Source organism: Camarhynchus parvulus, chromosome 20 (assembly GCF_901933205.1).
Source record: "Camarhynchus parvulus chromosome 20, STF_HiC, whole genome shotgun sequence".
In the NCBI taxonomy this organism is placed as follows: Eukaryota; Metazoa; Chordata; class Aves; order Passeriformes; family Thraupidae; genus Camarhynchus; species Camarhynchus parvulus.
Window position 1 is genome coordinate 13,665,225 of NC_044590.1, and position 15,936 is coordinate 13,681,160.

The window sequence follows — 15,936 nt, forward strand, 5'->3', positions numbered from 1 at the left end:
CCAGGGGCTTGGTGCTGACCCTGGGCTGCAGCAGCACTGGGGTGAGTGGCAGTGCTGGAGGAGCCCTGGCCTTCCCACTCAGCCCCAGGGCTGGCCAGGAACAGCTCCTGAATGCGGCCCTTGTGGCTGTGCCCGGGAGCGTGGCAGTGCCAGCGTGGTCCCTCCGTCAGGGCTGTGCAGCTGCAGGGCTCAGCTGCAGCGGGGCCGTGCCTGCAGCCACTGCCCCTGCCAGCCCTGGCTCCCTCCAACAGCTCCTGGCCCCCAGCAATGACCCTGTGTAGGGAGCAGAGCCTCCCCAGCACGGCTGCAAGGCCAGAGACTGAGGGATTCCCTGGGAGCAGGGACATGGTCCCTGGGGGTTTGCCAGGCTCCCTTAGCAGAGCTCTGCCACCCTGGCACTGCTGTGCCATGCTCTCACTGGCTTCAGCTGGAAGGCAGTCCCTGGGATCAGGTTCCTGGCGCACCATCAGAAGGTTGGAAATGGAACTCAAGATGCAGAAGTGAGATGGGATGAATTCCCAGCCTACTACGCTTGAAAAACCCCTCATTTCCTCAGGGATCACTGCAGGGGAAAAGTAGTTTGGAAGAAAGTTTAGAAATGTCAAGTGAACAACTCAGCATGTTTTTGGCCCAAAGTGATGCGTTGTCATTTTAGAGATTTCACGTTGATTAAAAATTCACACACTGAGATCCAAGCAGAAGTGCTTGGGAATGATCCACACAGGGACCAGGGCTTGGAGCAAGCAACTGCTTGAATTTGCAGTGGAAAAAAGCAGCTCTGTTTCCTCTGTGGAAAAAACAAACCAGCGGTGACTCTGGAAGCTCCTGGTGGCCTTGGGCGAGCAGTGGGGTCTGCCAGGAGGAGCTGATGCTGCTCAGGGTGGGTTGTCTGGCCTGTCATGGCAGGGAGAACACGGCTGTGGCACAAGGGGGTGACATCCTGGGCCTCTGGCTGTGAGCTGAGGCCCCTTGGTGAGCACCCAGGCAGCGCAGGCCCGGGAGGGGAACGTTCCCGGGATCTCCTGGCTGCGAATCCGGCGGAAGGCGTAGGCTTGACTCCCTGTCTTCTCCATCACCTCCTCTCCATTCCCTCCACCCCCAGAGCCAGTTTTAGTCATTTTCCTGGGAAGGTTTCACATCTTCCCACGGCTGAGGACACCTGAAGGGCAGCAGTGGGACAGGAGCTGTGGTGTGGGATGGGTTTCTTTGTGAGTCTCAGTGACACTGAGCTGAGCCTGAGCTGTGCAGTGGATCCAGATCCACCAGGGATGGGGCACCCAGAGGGTCCTGGGCAGGCTGGAGGAGCTCACGTGAACCTGATGGAGCTCAGCCAGGCCAAGGGCAAGGTCCTGCACCTGGGGCAGCCCCAGCACCAGCACAGGCTGGGGCTGGCTGGGGGGGAGCAGCCCTGGGAGAAGGACTTGGGGGTGCTGCTGGTGACAAACTGGATGTGACCTGGCCATGGGCACTGGCAGCCCAGAAACCAACCCTGCCCTGGGCTGATCCCACAGCGTGGGCAGAGGTGAGGGGGGATTCTGCCCCTCTGCCCACCCAGGTGAGACCCCACCTGCAGAGCTGCCCCAGCCCCGGGGACACAACATCAGCAGGATGTGGAGCTGCTGCAGTGAGTCCAGGAGATGCTCCAAGGGCTGGAGCCCTCTGCTCTGGGACAGGCTGGGAGAGCTGGGAGCATTCACTCGGAGAAGAGGAAGCTCCAGGGAGACCTTGGAGCTCCTTCCAGTGTCTAAAGGGGCTCCAGGAGAGCTGGAAAGGGACTTGGGACACAGGATGGAGGGACAGGACAAGGGGGAATGGCTTCCCACTGCCAGAGGGCAGGGTTAGATGGGATACTGGGGAGAAGTTTTTCCCTGTGAGGCTGCTGAGGCCCTGGTACAGGGTGCCCAGAGAAGCTGGGACTGCCCCTGGATCTCTGGAAGTGTCCAAGGCCAGGTTGGGCAGGGCTTGGAGCACCCTGGGATAGTGGAAGGTGTCCCTGCCACAGCAGGGTTTGGAACTGGAACAGGATCTGAAGGCATTACTCAGGGCTGCTGGTGTGGCTGCTCTGTGGGCAGGGTGGGTGATGTGACCACAGGGTCACAGATGCTCCAACTGAGCCACCTTGTGCAGCCACAGCCCTCAGACTCAGGTGGGGATGATCCCAGCAGGTGCTGCACAGCAGGACATGGCCTCGTGGGGAGCTGGCAGGCCTGAGCAGCCTGAGTGGAGAGTGGGTGATGGTCCAAAGGGTGCTTCATGACCTGTGGAGTGTGGACCCTCCCAGGACACCTTACTAGGCCATGCTGTGTTGGCATAAAATGTTCCAAAACCATAAAGGTTCCAAAAACACACTGCTGAGCATCCTGGCGTGGAAAGTGCCTTCCCCTCCCTGTTCCTGGCCCTGGGTTTGTTTTTCAGGCAGCTGGGGTTGGAGGCAGGAATCCATAGGGTCCCAGGCTGGCCGTGGGAACCCAGCGTGCTGCTGCTGCTGCTGGGGTGGCCAGAGGGGAGCAAAGCAGCCAGCCCGGATGCGAGCTGTGCACTGTCCGTGTCTGCCATTTCCTGTGTCACTGCAGCCTTCCCTGACTCACAGCCTGCCTCTTCCTCCCACTCCTAGAAAACAGCGCGGGAAGGTTCTAGCTGGTGCAGGGGTGTGGGAGCAGGGGGTCAGAGCAGCTCCCCTGCCTGCTCTGCACAATCAGGTGCATCCCTGTCCATGGCGGGTCCCTGTCACCAGTGTCCCTCCCCACTGCTGCTCTTGTCCTCTAGCTCCGAGTATGAAATCCTGGTGCCCTGTGCTGCTGCCACCAGCCCTTTGCAAAGCCAGCTCTTGGCTCAGACAGGGATGGGGCTCTGGCAGTGGATCTGTGCATGGACAGGGATCTGGGATCTGGCAGTGGATCTGGGAGTGGAGAGGGATCTAGGCTCTGGCAGTGGATCTGTGCATGGACAGGGATGGGGCTCTGGCAGGGAATCTGTGCATGGGCAGCGATCTGGGATCTGGCAGCGGATCCGTGTGAGGCAGAGATGGGCACATCCCAAGCCTGTCCCAGCCTCCCCCGAGCAGCCAGAGCATTCCAGCCGGCTGCCCGGGCAGCATCCCCCAGCCCCGGGTGACACCTGCTGTCTCTCTCCGGTGGCGGTGACAGCGCGGTGACCGGCGGTCATGACAACGGAGACAGGCCCCGGCTCTGAGGTGAGGAACGCGCAGGAGGACGCACCGCAGCAGCAGCTGGAGGCGGCCGCCCAGGGCCCCACGGCCGCGCCCAGCCCCGCCGGCCGCGACACTGACCCCAATGAGAAGCTCGGAGCACAGCCGGACACCCGAAACATGGAGCCGGTGAGTGGGTGTCGGCCGGGGAACGCGGGAGGGGACGGGCAGGAGCAGCCCGGGAGGGGCCGTGGCACCGCTCGCTGCTGGCCGTGGGGCCGTGAGGCGGGCCCGGCCCTCGGGGGCAGCCCCAGGGGAGCCCCTGAGGCGGGGCCGGCCGGGCTCTGCCGCTGCCCCCGCTGCCCACGCGGCTCCTGCGGGCAGGACGGGCCGCGGCAGCCCGGGCACCGATGGTGGTGAGGTTGGTGGTGTGCCAGCGCTGGGAATGGCCCTGCTGGCCCGCCATGGCTGTGGGCAGTGCTGCCGTGTCCCCACTGAGCTCCACGGGCCCGGCTGGGAGCCCCGGCTGCAGCCGCTGTTGGCTGTGGGGCTGTGGGGAGCTGAGCTGCTGCCCTGGTGGTCGGGCAGGGAGATTTGGGTGCTGAACTGACCCCCAGTGTCCGTTTACCAGGGAGCTGGGCTGTGCTGGCAGTGTGGGTTGGTGGAACTGGCCTTGGCTGGGCACTGTCCCTCAACAGCTGCCCTGCTCTGCTGTGCAGAGCCTTCCCCTGTGCCCGTGTCCCTCGGCAGTGGTGCCAGGTAAGGTAACCCTCGGTGTATCCCTGCTCCAGGGCACAGACATGGAGGACAAGGACTACAGCGAGACCGACGGGCTCTCTGACAAAACAACTCCCAGCAAGACCCAGAAGTCACCCCAGAAAACCACCAAGAAAGTGAAGAGTGCCCTGTGCAGGGTGACCCTGCTCGATGCGTCCGAATATGAATGCGAGGTGGAGGTGAGCCCCAGATTGGGGGGCCTGTGCTGGCACCAAGGAGGGGACACTGCTGAGACCCTGCCCAGTCCAGAGAGTCCTGAAGGACAGGACTCTTCCTAGGACAGCTTTGTAGTACCTCTGTCCTAGGGAAAAACACACAGAGAAGTAGCCATTTAAATTGAAATTTCAAAATTAGTTAAAAGTCTAGAAAGAAAGACTCTTGCAGGGGATATCAGCCCAGTGAAACCAAATTTGGCAGCTGCTCATAAGAGAAAACAGTGTCTTAATCAGAAGCTTAATGGCTGGGGATAGAGCTCTGCCTGGCAGTTTGGGCACCTGGCAGTGGCTGCAGGATGGGACAGAGTGGACACACACCTGGCAGTGGCTGCACCAAGGGTTCTCTCCATCACTCCACATGCTGCTGGCTCCTGGTGGCTCTTGTTATGCTGTGCTTGGGGAGCCAGCCACCACTGCCACCAGGAGCCCATCCCTGCTGCCCTAGGACCTGGGTGTCCTCACAGTGGTGCCCCATCTCTGCAGCCCTGGGACACGCTTTGGCACTGCTTTAGGGACACACAGGTGATCCTGGGGCTGCAAGGCTGGGATGTGCTGAAGCCCATGCTGGGTGAGAGGATGTTCTGATGGTCACCTGGAGGGTGTCCTGGAGCCCAAGGGACCAGCTGACATCAGCCTGTCCATGTCTCTGACAGAAACACGCCCGAGGCCAGGTGCTCTTTGACATGGTGTGCGAGCACCTCAACCTCCTGGAGAAGGACTACTTTGGCCTCACCTTCTGCGATTCAGACAGCCAGAAGGTGAGCATGGGGGGTCCCTGTGCAGCCACCCCTCCAAGGTGGGGGCCCCCCTGACCTGCTGTGTCCTCATTGCAGAACTGGCTGGACCCCTCCAAGGAGATCAAGAAGCAGATCCGCAGTAAGTGCCTGGGGAGGGTCCATCCTCCTGAGCCCTGGGGTGTCCCATGGGGCTCCTGGATGGCTCAGTGTGGCTGTCCTGTGGCAGGTCACCTCCCCTCCTGCCCTGGAGGGGACCTTTGGCAGCTGGCCTGGGGACAGGGACACTGTTGCTCATTCAGCTGTTTGTTACCCACCTCTTCTCTTCCTCATGAGACGTGAGGGGACAAAGGACTCTGTGCCATGGAGAGCTGTCTGACACTTGGTGCTGCCCTGGGCACCACCTGCCCTGTGCAGGGGGGACAGGGATGGTGGGAAGAGTAGGGATCCATGCTGGGACAGCTCCTGGGGTGCATTTGCCATGGTATTGCCTTGCTGGGATAGCAGAAGAGCTGTTGCCCAAGGTGTCACCTTCTGGGACACAGGAGGCTTTTGCAGGAACACTGAGCTTGTTGCTCCTGCAGTTGTGATGCTTTGCTGTCCCCGGCTCTCTGGGGAGGATTCCCCAAAAGCTGTGCTGGATTCCCAAGGGCTGTGTCCCTGGCAGCCTCTAGAGCCCCCTTGTCCCTGCCCTGTGCAAGACTTGGAGGGAGCAGCAGGATCCTCAGTGGACATACAGATGCTTCTGTGCCCTGTGTGCAGCCCCCTGGGTGCTGTCCTGAACTGCTGTCTCCCCTCCCCAGGTGGGCCCTGGAACTTTGCCTTCACTGTGAAGTTCTACCCTCCAGACCCTGCCCAGCTCACAGAGGACATCACCAGGTGAGGACAATGGGCCTCCTTCCCAGGGAGTCCCAGCCTGCTCCAGAGGGCACCAGATTCCTCCCCAGGGAGCCCCAGCCTGCTGTGGGGTGCACGAAGTCTCCTTCCTGCAGAGCTCCAGCCTGCCCTGGGTGCACCAGATTGGTTCCTGGGTGCCCTGCCCCGCTCTGACCGCCTGCCCCTCCTGCAGATACTACCTGTGCCTGCAGCTCCGTGCTGACATCATCACGGGCCGCCTGCCCTGCTCCTTTGTCACCCACGCCCTGCTGGGCTCCTACGCCGTGCAGGCCGAGCTGGGTGACCACGACACCGAGGAGCATGTGGGCAACTACGTCAGCGAGCTGCGCTTCGCCCCCAACCAGACGCGGGAGCTGGAGGAGCGCATCATGGAGCTGCACAAGACCTACCGGTGAGCCCCGGGAGGGGACAGCACGGGCAGGACAGCTGCCCCACGGCCCTGGGCTGCCCAGCCACGTGTCCCCCTCTGTGTCTCCCTGCAGGGGAATGACCCCCGGGGAAGCAGAGATCCATTTCCTGGAGAACGCCAAGAAGCTCTCCATGTACGGGGTGGACCTGCACCACGCCAAGGTACGGGGCTGGGGGCTGCCAGAGTGCTGCCCCTTCCCAGCCTGCTCCTGCCCACCTTCCTCCTGCAGGGAAGGCGCCTGGCATGGCTTTGGGTGGCACCAGAGAAGCCCCAGAGATCAGACTCCACCAGCCTGGGGTTCACTGTTCCCTCTGCTAGCCAGGCCCCCGCAGCACTCTGCAGGAGGGATGTGGCACTGCTGGCCAGGCTGGCTCTTGCTGACCTGTCCCTGTCCCCTTGTCTCCTCCAGGACTCAGAGGGCATCGACATCATGCTGGGCGTCTGTGCCAACGGCCTCCTCATCTACAGGGATCGGCTGCGCATCAACCGCTTTGCCTGGCCCAAGATCCTCAAGATTTCTTACAAGAGGAGTAACTTTTACATCAAGATCCGCCCAGGGGAGGTGGGTGCCAGGTGCTGGTGCAGCCCCTGGGGACCTGTCCTGAGGGATTGGAGCTGATGGTGAGGATTTCCTCACCTGGCTCTGGCCTCTGCTCCGAGGATCCCATATTTATGACCACACTGGCCAAGAGAGCACATTTCCTGTGGCATGGATTTTCTTTCATGTTCTCTCATGACTTCAACAGCTGAGGGACCCCAGGATGCCATTCCTGACAGACATCATGACCCTGCTGGTATAGGGAGCTTGTCCAGGAATGAGGGTTAAGGGCCATTTTTGTCACATCTTCACAAGGTTTTTTCATTCATTTTCAGACTTTATTTCCATTCATTTATGGTGGGAAAATGCATTTCTACCCACGTGTTCCAGCAGGCTGGAGGGCAAGGACACCATACTGGGAGTGATGCCCTCAGACCAAAACAGCTGTAAAAGCTTTTTGTTTCTTGAAGGAATTTCTCTTGCACTGAAAAGCCATTTACAGCTGAGGAAGGTGCTTAGGGCAGAGCTGTGGGGTGTATCACTCTGCTGGGCATGGATCATCGCAGCATGAATTTGAATAAGATTTTTGAGGGTCTTTTGCATGGTCACAGCTCCTGCCAGAGGAGCCTGAGGACCATGGCAAGGTCCTGGCATGTCTCTTGGGGCAGGATGTGTCTGTAACAGCCTGTCTCTGTCTCCCCCAAGTACGAACAGTTTGAGAGCACCATTGGCTTCAAGCTGCCCAACCACCGCTCAGCCAAGAGGCTCTGGAAGGTCTGCATAGAGCATCACACCTTCTTCAGGTGAGGCACCTTCCCTAGGCCTTCTCCAGGCCTGTTTTCCCGGAGGCAGACACATTCCTGCTTCTGCTGCAGTGGGTGCACGTGGGGAGCGGTGCCAGGGGGCCTGACTGGGGCTCGCTGACACCGTCCCACCCCTGTGACCCCCAGGCTGGTGTCCCCAGAGCCTCCCCCCAAGGGTTTCCTGGTGATGGGCTCCAAGTTTCGGTACAGCGGGCGCACGCAGGCGCAGACGCGCCAGGCCAGCGCCCTCATCGACCGCCCCGCGCCCTTCTTCGAGCGCTCGTCCAGCAAACGCTACACCATGTCCCGCAGCCTGGACGGAGGTACAGGGGACACGGGGACACTGCTCCTCTGGCACCAACAGGGGACGCTGCCCGGCCTCGCTGGGCTGGCTCGCAGCAGCATCAGGCTTCCTTCTGGAGGCTGTCCCCAGCCTCATCCCCGTGGCACAGGGGCTGTCCCCACCCCTAGGGGTAGCTCAGACTGTGCATGAACAGAGGGACATGGCAGGGCTGGGGTCGGGCAGCTCAGGGACACATCACTCCCTCCCCTGTGCCCTGGGACCCCCTGGAATCACCTGCCCCAGGTATGAGCTGGCAGGGCAGGGGGCTGGGGCAGGAGCAGGGTGGCAGGGCTGCAGTGACCCAGCTGTCAGAGCTGGCAGGGGCAGGGTGGCAGGGCTGGGGCAGGAGCAGGGTGCTAGGGCTGCAGTGACCCGTCTGTCCCCCGTGGGCAGAGTTCTCGCGCCCAGCCTCTGTCAGCGAGAACCACGACGCCGGGCCTGAGGGGGAGAAGCAGGATGAGGACGGTGAGTTTGGCAGCAGGAGACGCTCTGAGACGGAGGATGAGGAGGTGACCACCCCGACGAAGATCAAGGAGCTGAAGGTACAGCCGAGGTGGGCAGAAGAGGGTGGGGGTGGAGGGGCAGGCAGGGCCTGGGCACAGGCAGCAGGCTGGGCTGCAGGCAGGAAGGGTCACCTTAGGGCAGGGTCCCTGCAGCCCTGTGGGTGTCAGCTGTGCCCCAGGCTGGTGGGGCCCTGGGGATGTGGCTCTTGGCCCCACCAGTGGAAATGGAGCTGTCACAGGGGTTAAGATTCACTTGGATTCCCCAGAGCCCTCCAGGTGGTCTCAAGGCTCATCTCCAGGCAGGGCTGGACCTGGGAGCAGCCAGGTTCTGGGACAGGGTTGGGGACAGGCTGAGCACATCAGTGCCCACCACTGCCTGGGCACAGCCCACCCCCTCCTGTCCTGGTCCCTGGGCTGTCCCAGCCCATTTCAGCCCCATGCTGGGAGGGGAGGGGGGGTCCCTATCAGCCTATCAACTTAACTGTGGTATTTGTGACAAGTGCCCTCAACTGACCCTGCTGGTTACTTTTAACCCTCTCTTTGCTGCCAGCCGGAGCACGAAACAACCCCCAGGCACAAGCAGGAGGTATTCTCTCTGGAGTATCTTAGTCCTCATTGGTGCATCATATTGTCCATCCTTCCCAAAACAAGTCCGTCTGTCCCCCTATTTACTGGAATACAAGATGCACCGGGCCGGGGGTTGGGTGCTGGAGGAGCCCGAGGAACAGACAGCTGGGGATCAGCTGTGGCATCTTCTATCCCACTAAGTAAGGTGGTCCTGATCGTGCCTGTGAGCAAGAGCCCTCCCAAGGGCAGGAGAGCCCCTGGCCCATTGGGATGACTTGGCTTCTGCTCGTGTTCCTGACCCCGCCATGTCCTCACCTTGTGTCTCCTCTCCTGTGGAGCTGGTCCCATCCTCCTGCTGGCACCCAAACCCACGCTCTGCTCCTGCCTGACCCAAACTGCCTCATCCCCCCTGCCCAGCTCTCCTGCAGCCCCCGGAGAGCTGGGCTGGGGCTCCCCAAGCACTGTGGCTGCCATCCCACCCCACAGGGCCCAAGAGGCTCTGAGCTGCCTGGGGGGGCCAGCACTCACACCAGCCCTGTGCCTGCCCACCCTGAGGGGGGCTGAGCAGAGAGGGAGGCTGAACTCTCCCTGCACAAATTGTGCCTGTGATGGCCCCATCAGGAACAATTAATCTTGGCCTCAAATCCAGGGGTGCTCCCGGGGGATCCCCTCTATGAGCAGAGATCCCAGCTGGAGCTGCCAATGGGAGCAAGCACTGCCAGGGGATGGGGCTGGCCACGCCGGCCCCGCCCAGGCTCCCTGTGCAGCCCCAGCGGGGGTGGGCACCGCCCCGACCCCGCCCGCCTCATCGCTTGCCCCCTGCATGTGCATGTGCTGCGCCCAGCCCAGAGGTGGGCACACCTGAGCCCCCCTCAGCTCGGGCACGCGGGGCCAGGGCGGGACTCCTGAGCGCTGCTGAGCCCTCTGGTCTGGAAAATTTGGTGGGGCTTTTCCTGGGACTCTCACGGGTCTCTGCTCTGTTGCCGAGGAGATGCTGGGGAGGTGTTTGGGGCCCTCCTTTTGAAGCTCAGGAGAGCTTTTGGTTTGGGTTTGGGTTGGAGGCAGAAGCCGGGTTCCTCCTGGTTTGCCCACCTCTGCGGCAGGACGAGGGGGCACCCCGGCACTGTGCCCTCACCGAGCCACGCTCTGACACTGACCCCTCTCCCTGAGCACTCTGAGCTGTCCTCTCTCCACAGCTGATCAGACCCACCCCACCCTGGGCTGATCCACAATGATCCAGTCTTGGATCCATGCTGGACATCCCTGCCCGGCCCTGGACCTCCACCCCTCTGTCAGAGCCTGCTCTGGGGGAGCTCTGCTGGAAATGCCTTTCTGAGACAGAGCCTGGGCTCCCTTGTGCCTGGCACCAGCCAACAGCAGAGGCTGCTGCTGTTTCCAGCAGGGCCCCATTCCCTGCTGGTCCCAAGGGAGAGCCGGCTCTCCCCTCCAGGAAGCTTTAGCGTGTCTCCAGCCAGGAGGACACAGAGTCCTGGAGATGCCACCAGGCCATGCCGTGCCCTTCACCTGCTACCCACGTTCTGCTGCTGCCTGCAGTGAAAGAGCTGCTCCCTGTCCTGCAGTAAGACCTGCAGACCCTGGTGCTCCATGACGCTCCTCATTTGGCTCCTGAGCACCTCAATTCCAGCCCAGTGTGACACCAGCCCTCCCGGTGCCCCTGCTCATCCCTTTGCACTGGGCTGCTGCTTTAACCGTCGCTCTCTTCCTCTCTCCTTCCCAAGTTTTTAGACAAGCCAGAGGATGTTTTGCTGAAGCATCAGGCCAGCATCAATGAGCTGAAGCGGACCCTGAAGGAGCCCAACAGCAAACTGGTTCACAGGGACCGGGACAGGAGGCTGCCTTCCTCACCAGCCTCTTCCTCACCCAAGCACGAGGATGAAACACCAAAGGGAACCCCTGAAAAGGCCACTGAGGTTTGTTCTGCTGCTTCTCTTCCAGAGAGGATCAGGATCTGTTGGGGAGGAGTCCTTCAGCTCCTGTGCTGCCCTGAGGGAGCTCAGTGGGAGTGACATGCTGGGGACAGGGGTGTTGTTTCTGTGTTTTTGAACCATTTTTACTGCTGGTGGGGGGGATCTCCCTGAGCACTGCAGGAGACTTAGCAGCCCTTGTCTGGAGGGGTTTGGGGGCTACCAGAGAGATGGGCTGTGGCTCTGGTGGGCCATGGGGTGGGGTTTTGCTCACTCTTCTCAGGAGCAGCCTGTGGGGCAGGGCCAGTGCAGCTCCTGCATGGGGGTGTCCCCAGCACAGCAGGACCAGGCCCCTTGGTGCTCTCAGCAGTGGAACCTGGGTGGTGGGAGGAGGCGGAAGATGAGTGGTGCCATGCTGGATCCCACAGCCACATCCTCCCTTCTGGGCATTCTGCACACTGGCTTTGCCCTGGGACCACGGGCACAACAGGAGAGCACTGGAGCTGGGGTGCCAGGACAGGGCCCCCTGTGCTGGAGGGGGGTGGATGTGGCACAGCTGGGCTCTGTGGCCTGGGTCCCTGCTGGGCTCAGTGCAGGCAGCATGTGACAGGAGTGTCCCCTGCCAGCCTGGATGCCCTGTCCCTGCCAGGGACCCTCCCTGCCTGCTGTCCCTCGGTGGGGCTCTGAGCCAGTGCTGTGCCTGCAGCAGGGGAGTGCCTGCAGCGGCTCCAGGAGGGTGGGTGCCACACGTGGGGCTGCTCTGCCCTGGCTGCCCCCTGTCATGGAGAGGGCACGGGCTCTGTGGGGAGTTTGGGATGTGCCCGTGTTCCCAGTGGGCCCCAGCACTGCCCAGAGATGGGGGCTGCAGGGGGGCTGTGGCCCCTCACAGCACTCGGCTGGGAAGAGGAACAGGGGCTTTCCCCCACATTGCTTTTACCATGGAATATATCAGGTGCAGAGATGTGAATGGAGCATTTAGAGCTGGCACAGCTGTGACCTCTGTCCATCTATCTATCCATCCTTCCATCCATTCATCCATCTGCTCACCCACCTGCTCACCCTTTGTTCCTTCATTCCTTCTCAAATTCTCCCTTTCTCTCTCTCTCTCTCTCTCTCTCTCTCTCTCTTTGTCTCTGTCTCTCTGTCTCTGTCTCCCTCTCTCTCTCCCCGTGGGTGCTGGGGTTTCCGTGCTGGCACAGACGATGGAAGAGGACACCTTAGAGGATTTTGCATCTGAGCATGGAGCTTCCCTAAGCATGGAGTCTTTCACACAGAAAAGCCTTGTCTCCTCTCCTGAGGTTGTCACCATCCCCTTCCTCCCCCACCTTTCACTCCCACCATGGGGGTCCCCAGCCTGCCGAGGGGTCTTGTGCCCTCTGAGCAGAGCTGCCCATGGGTGGGTGCCCTTTCTGGTGATAGGCAGGACCCCTCCTAGGACAGGGCTGTTGGTGAAACCTCTCCCCTGGCTGTTCCTGCTGGACTCTGTGTTCCTGGGGAGAGTTCCCAGTGCTGGTGTGGGGCGGTGCTGGAGCCCAGTGCTGAGGATCCCAAGGCAGGGGTGACCCGATGGCCTGGACACCTGGGTGGCTGCTCCAGCAGCCTCAGGCTGTCCTGGCTGCAGCTGGAGTTCCCTAGGCCCAGGCACCCTGACAAAGGGCATCCTTGGAGCCATGCCTGTGCACATCATGCTCCATCAGTGTGAGGCTGTGAGCTCCCAGCACCCCCTGTGTGTGGGTTTAGCTCAAGGGAGGGGACAGCCAGGAGTGGTGCCTTCACTGAGCAAAAGCAGGCTGGGGTTTGAGCCTTGGTTCTGGCATGGTCGGCCCCAGGGACATGCGGTGCTGGGACACTTGTCCTGCCTGAGCACCCCAGGCAGGGCAGAGGGGTGGGGGACAGGCTGGGCACACTCTTGCTCCGTGTGCATGTCCCTTAGACCGTGCAGAAGTCACCAGCATGGGCGGGAGCCTGAACCTGGGCTGGCTGAAGCAATCCCCAGGAGGCAGCATGGGGGTCAGGGAGGGCTTGGGCACAGCCTGGGCTTCAGCAAGGATATGGCACCTTCAACAGAGCAGCAGCATCTCCTGGTCCATGTTGGCGCCCTCCCCATTCCAGAATTTGGGTGCTGGAGGACAGAAACAGCAGGTGTGAGGTGCACACACATCTCCTGAGTCAGTCTTGCCCTCGGTGTGCCCAGCCTGAGCTGGGGTGCAGGTGCTAAGGTGCCTCACCAGTGGTTTCTCTCCCGGCATCTGTGACTGAGACAGCCCTGACATGTCCCCATGTATCCCCACAGGCCAGAGCCTGGGGTGTCCCTGAGAGATCCATGGCCCCGAGGGGGTGATGGCACAAGGACAGCACATCTGCAGAGCCTGCAGCTCTCATCACTGCCAGAAGGTCCCCTGGTGCCCATGGGGTTGGGTGGTCTGTCACTTCCAGCCCTCTGGCCCCACTCCTGCTGGAGGACAGGAACACTGGACTGGGCAGTGCCAGGAGCCTCTCCAGCCCCCTGTTTTGTCCCAGCATCTGATTCCCTCATTATCCTTGCCTGAGGCTGGGTGAGCTGGGTCTCCCTCAGAGCAGAGAAGGGCAGCAGGGGCACTGAAGGATGCCAGGGGAGAAGCCCCCCACGTGCCTGGGGCTCTCCAAGGCTGTGGCCCCCGCTGGCAGGAGCAGAGGCTGTCTCTGCTCCCTGCTCTCCTCTTTCCTTTCTGTCTCTTGTGCTGAAGGCCACCGTGGGAATGGCCTTCCCAGTTGCTCCTGTCCCTAGAGCAGGTGCATGGGGAGGGAGGGAGGGCAGGAAGTGTGAAAGTCACTTATCCCTTGGGGGTCAAGGCTGGTCTCTGGACAGAGCCTTCCCAGCATCATCCCTTCAGAGGCAGCTTTGCTGTGGCTCCATCCTCCAGCCCACTGACCTCCAAAGCTCATGAGCTCCCTGCTTCCCTGGGGGATGTGCCCCAGGATCCAGAGATTTGCTCCAAGCATCCCCCAGAGCCCTCAGGCTCTGGAGACAAAAGGGCTGCCCTGAGCTGTGAGCTGTGGCCAGAGCCCTCCAGAGCAGAGTTCACATCACACAAGGAGGAGCTGGATGTCCCTTGGGCTGGGCTGTGCTCATCTCAAGAATCTGAGGAGAAGGAAGAAGCTGGTTTGGGAATAAATCTGAAACTTTGGGGTTTTCCTGACTGGTGAAGAGGTCCTGTCATGGATGAAGATGTTCCAGGGGTCAGACTTTTTGATCTACATTTATCTTGGGCCTTAACTCAGAAGAGGAGCCTGAAGAAAATCTTCCCCTTTGCCCAGGGAAGATCTCCTCTGAAGGACTCTGGTTTGCAGCCAGAGAAGAGGGATGAGAGGGCTTTGCTGAGGAGATTTGTGCCCACAAGCTGTCCATCCTTGTCCTGGCTGAGAATGGTGTCAGCAGTGGGACAGCAGGGCAGGAGCAGGAGAGCAGCTGCTGCACCCTCAGGAAAGTGAGCAGTGTCCTGGCTGAGTGTGGCTGCTGGACAGGAGGGAGTGCAGAGGGACTGAGGGCCACGCAGCAGCAGGGCTGCCCAGGGAGCCTCCTGTCAGGGGGGATGCTGCTGCCACGGGTCACATCCACCTGGGCACAGCCCCGGGGCAGCCTCTGCTCCTGGCAGGCACTGGTGGGCTCTGTTCCCAGTGCCATGGACTGGGAAGGAACAAAAGCTGCACTGGAGGCAGGAGTGGAGGAAGGGAGCTGGAGAGCAGCTGGTGCAGGGTAAGGGGCTATGGGAGAGGCTCCTGCTGGAGGGGGCTGGGGGTCAGGTCTCCTGCAGCCCCTGCTGCTCACTGGGGCTGCCTGGCCAGGGCAGAGTCCCTGCCAAGGATCCCTCTGGCACCAGAGGAGGAGGGTGCCCTTGCTGCCCATCCCTGTGGGTGTCCTGGCACTGAGAGGAGCTGGTACTTTCCTGCCCTCAGGGGTGGGGTGCTCTCTTGTGGGGCCCATGGGCTGTACCACAGCACAGCCCCCAGGTGCTTCCCTGCAGGCTCCTGGGGGTTTTGGGGGCAGAGGGAATCTTGGCAGAGCCTGGGGCAGGGGCAGGGGGGCTGCAGTGAGGGCAGGGGCAGGGCCTGCAGCACTGTGCCAAGGGAGCTCTGCTTCCTTTGACACCTGGCAGAGAAGGCAGCAGCTGGGAATGGCATTCTTCTGCTGGGGGCTTTCACTGACTTCTCATTTCCTTGTGGGAGCTCTTCCACTAGTAGCTGGTTTTCCTCCTTTCTTTCTCTCCTCTAATATTATCTTCCCTCTCTCTAGCTCTGCTCCCCCCTGCCCCTGTTTCCCCTTCTCCAGTATCAGTCACTAGGTTTGCATTTTGGGTTTGCAACTGCTCCAGACATTCCCCCAGTGCCCTGCATGGGGTGAGGCTCACGTTTCCAACTGTTCCTGGCTGGAGGGGGCATGGACAGACAGCCCCTCCCTGGGCCTGGAGTGCATCCTGGTGCCCTCGAGGGCCATCCCTGCCCCTGCTGCAGGCTGTGCCCAGGCAGCTGTGCCATGGGCAGTGCCAGCCCCACGGGGAGCCCCAGCACTGCCCTCCTCATGTGCTGCCAGGGGTGGCTGAGCTGCCTCATGGTGCAGATGTTCTCCTGAAACTCTCTTCCCATGAGTTATTTCCTACCTGCTGTTCCAAAAGTGGCTGGATTTTAACAGTGCTTTGTTCTTGGCCCTCATGAGGCCTTCAGCTGACGTGCAGGATGAGCACATGGATGTACAAGGTGTCCCTGGCAGCAGTGACCTGGTGTCCCCTGCCAGCAGCATGGTGACGTTCCCCCTGTGGCTGTGCTGCAGGATGCTCTGTGGCCTTTGCTTGGTCCTGCTGCTGAGCCCGTGGTCTTTTACACTTCTCAGGGAGCCTTTCACAGGTGACACTTGCTGAACACTTGTTTTCAGCATGGCTGGGTTCTGAGGAGGTGTCCCTAGTGAGCTGGAAAGGAGGGATGGTCTTTTGGGGAATCTGATCTGCAGCATCTGGTAGGAAAAGGACAGGGCCTTGCTGATGACTTGCAGTGGTTTCTTTCCCTGCTCGTGCTCTTGGCAGTCTGACAAATTCTTAGGGCA

The 15,936-nt window shown here is 61.2% G+C and overlaps 1 protein-coding gene across 9 annotated transcripts in view; it reads left to right on the plus strand.

Moving 5' to 3' along the window:
- Positions 1-15,936, plus strand: part of EPB41L1 (erythrocyte membrane protein band 4.1 like 1) — a 62,882-nt gene that overhangs the window by 32,239 nt on the left and 14,707 nt on the right. For 8 of the 9 annotated variants that reach the window (XM_030963232.1, XM_030963235.1, XM_030963237.1 and 5 more), the window contains 13 exons: positions 3,147-3,337; positions 3,940-4,104; positions 4,794-4,898; positions 4,974-5,016; positions 5,678-5,753; positions 5,944-6,162; positions 6,254-6,341; positions 6,590-6,742; positions 7,424-7,521; positions 7,669-7,844; positions 8,258-8,406; positions 8,918-8,953; positions 10,674-10,865. In XM_030963232.1, the coding sequence (XP_030819092.1) occupies positions 3,164-3,337; positions 3,940-4,104; positions 4,794-4,898; positions 4,974-5,016; positions 5,678-5,753; positions 5,944-6,162; positions 6,254-6,341; positions 6,590-6,742; positions 7,424-7,521; positions 7,669-7,844; positions 8,258-8,406; positions 8,918-8,953; positions 10,674-10,865 (1,674 nt within the window). In that variant the 5' untranslated portion in view covers positions 3,147-3,163. The remainder of the gene's footprint in view (positions 1-3,146; positions 3,338-3,939; positions 4,105-4,793; positions 4,899-4,973; positions 5,017-5,677; positions 5,754-5,943; positions 6,163-6,253; positions 6,342-6,589; positions 6,743-7,423; positions 7,522-7,668; positions 7,845-8,257; positions 8,407-8,917; positions 8,954-10,673; positions 10,866-15,936) is intronic. The other variant, XM_030963236.1, reaches the window with a different exon arrangement.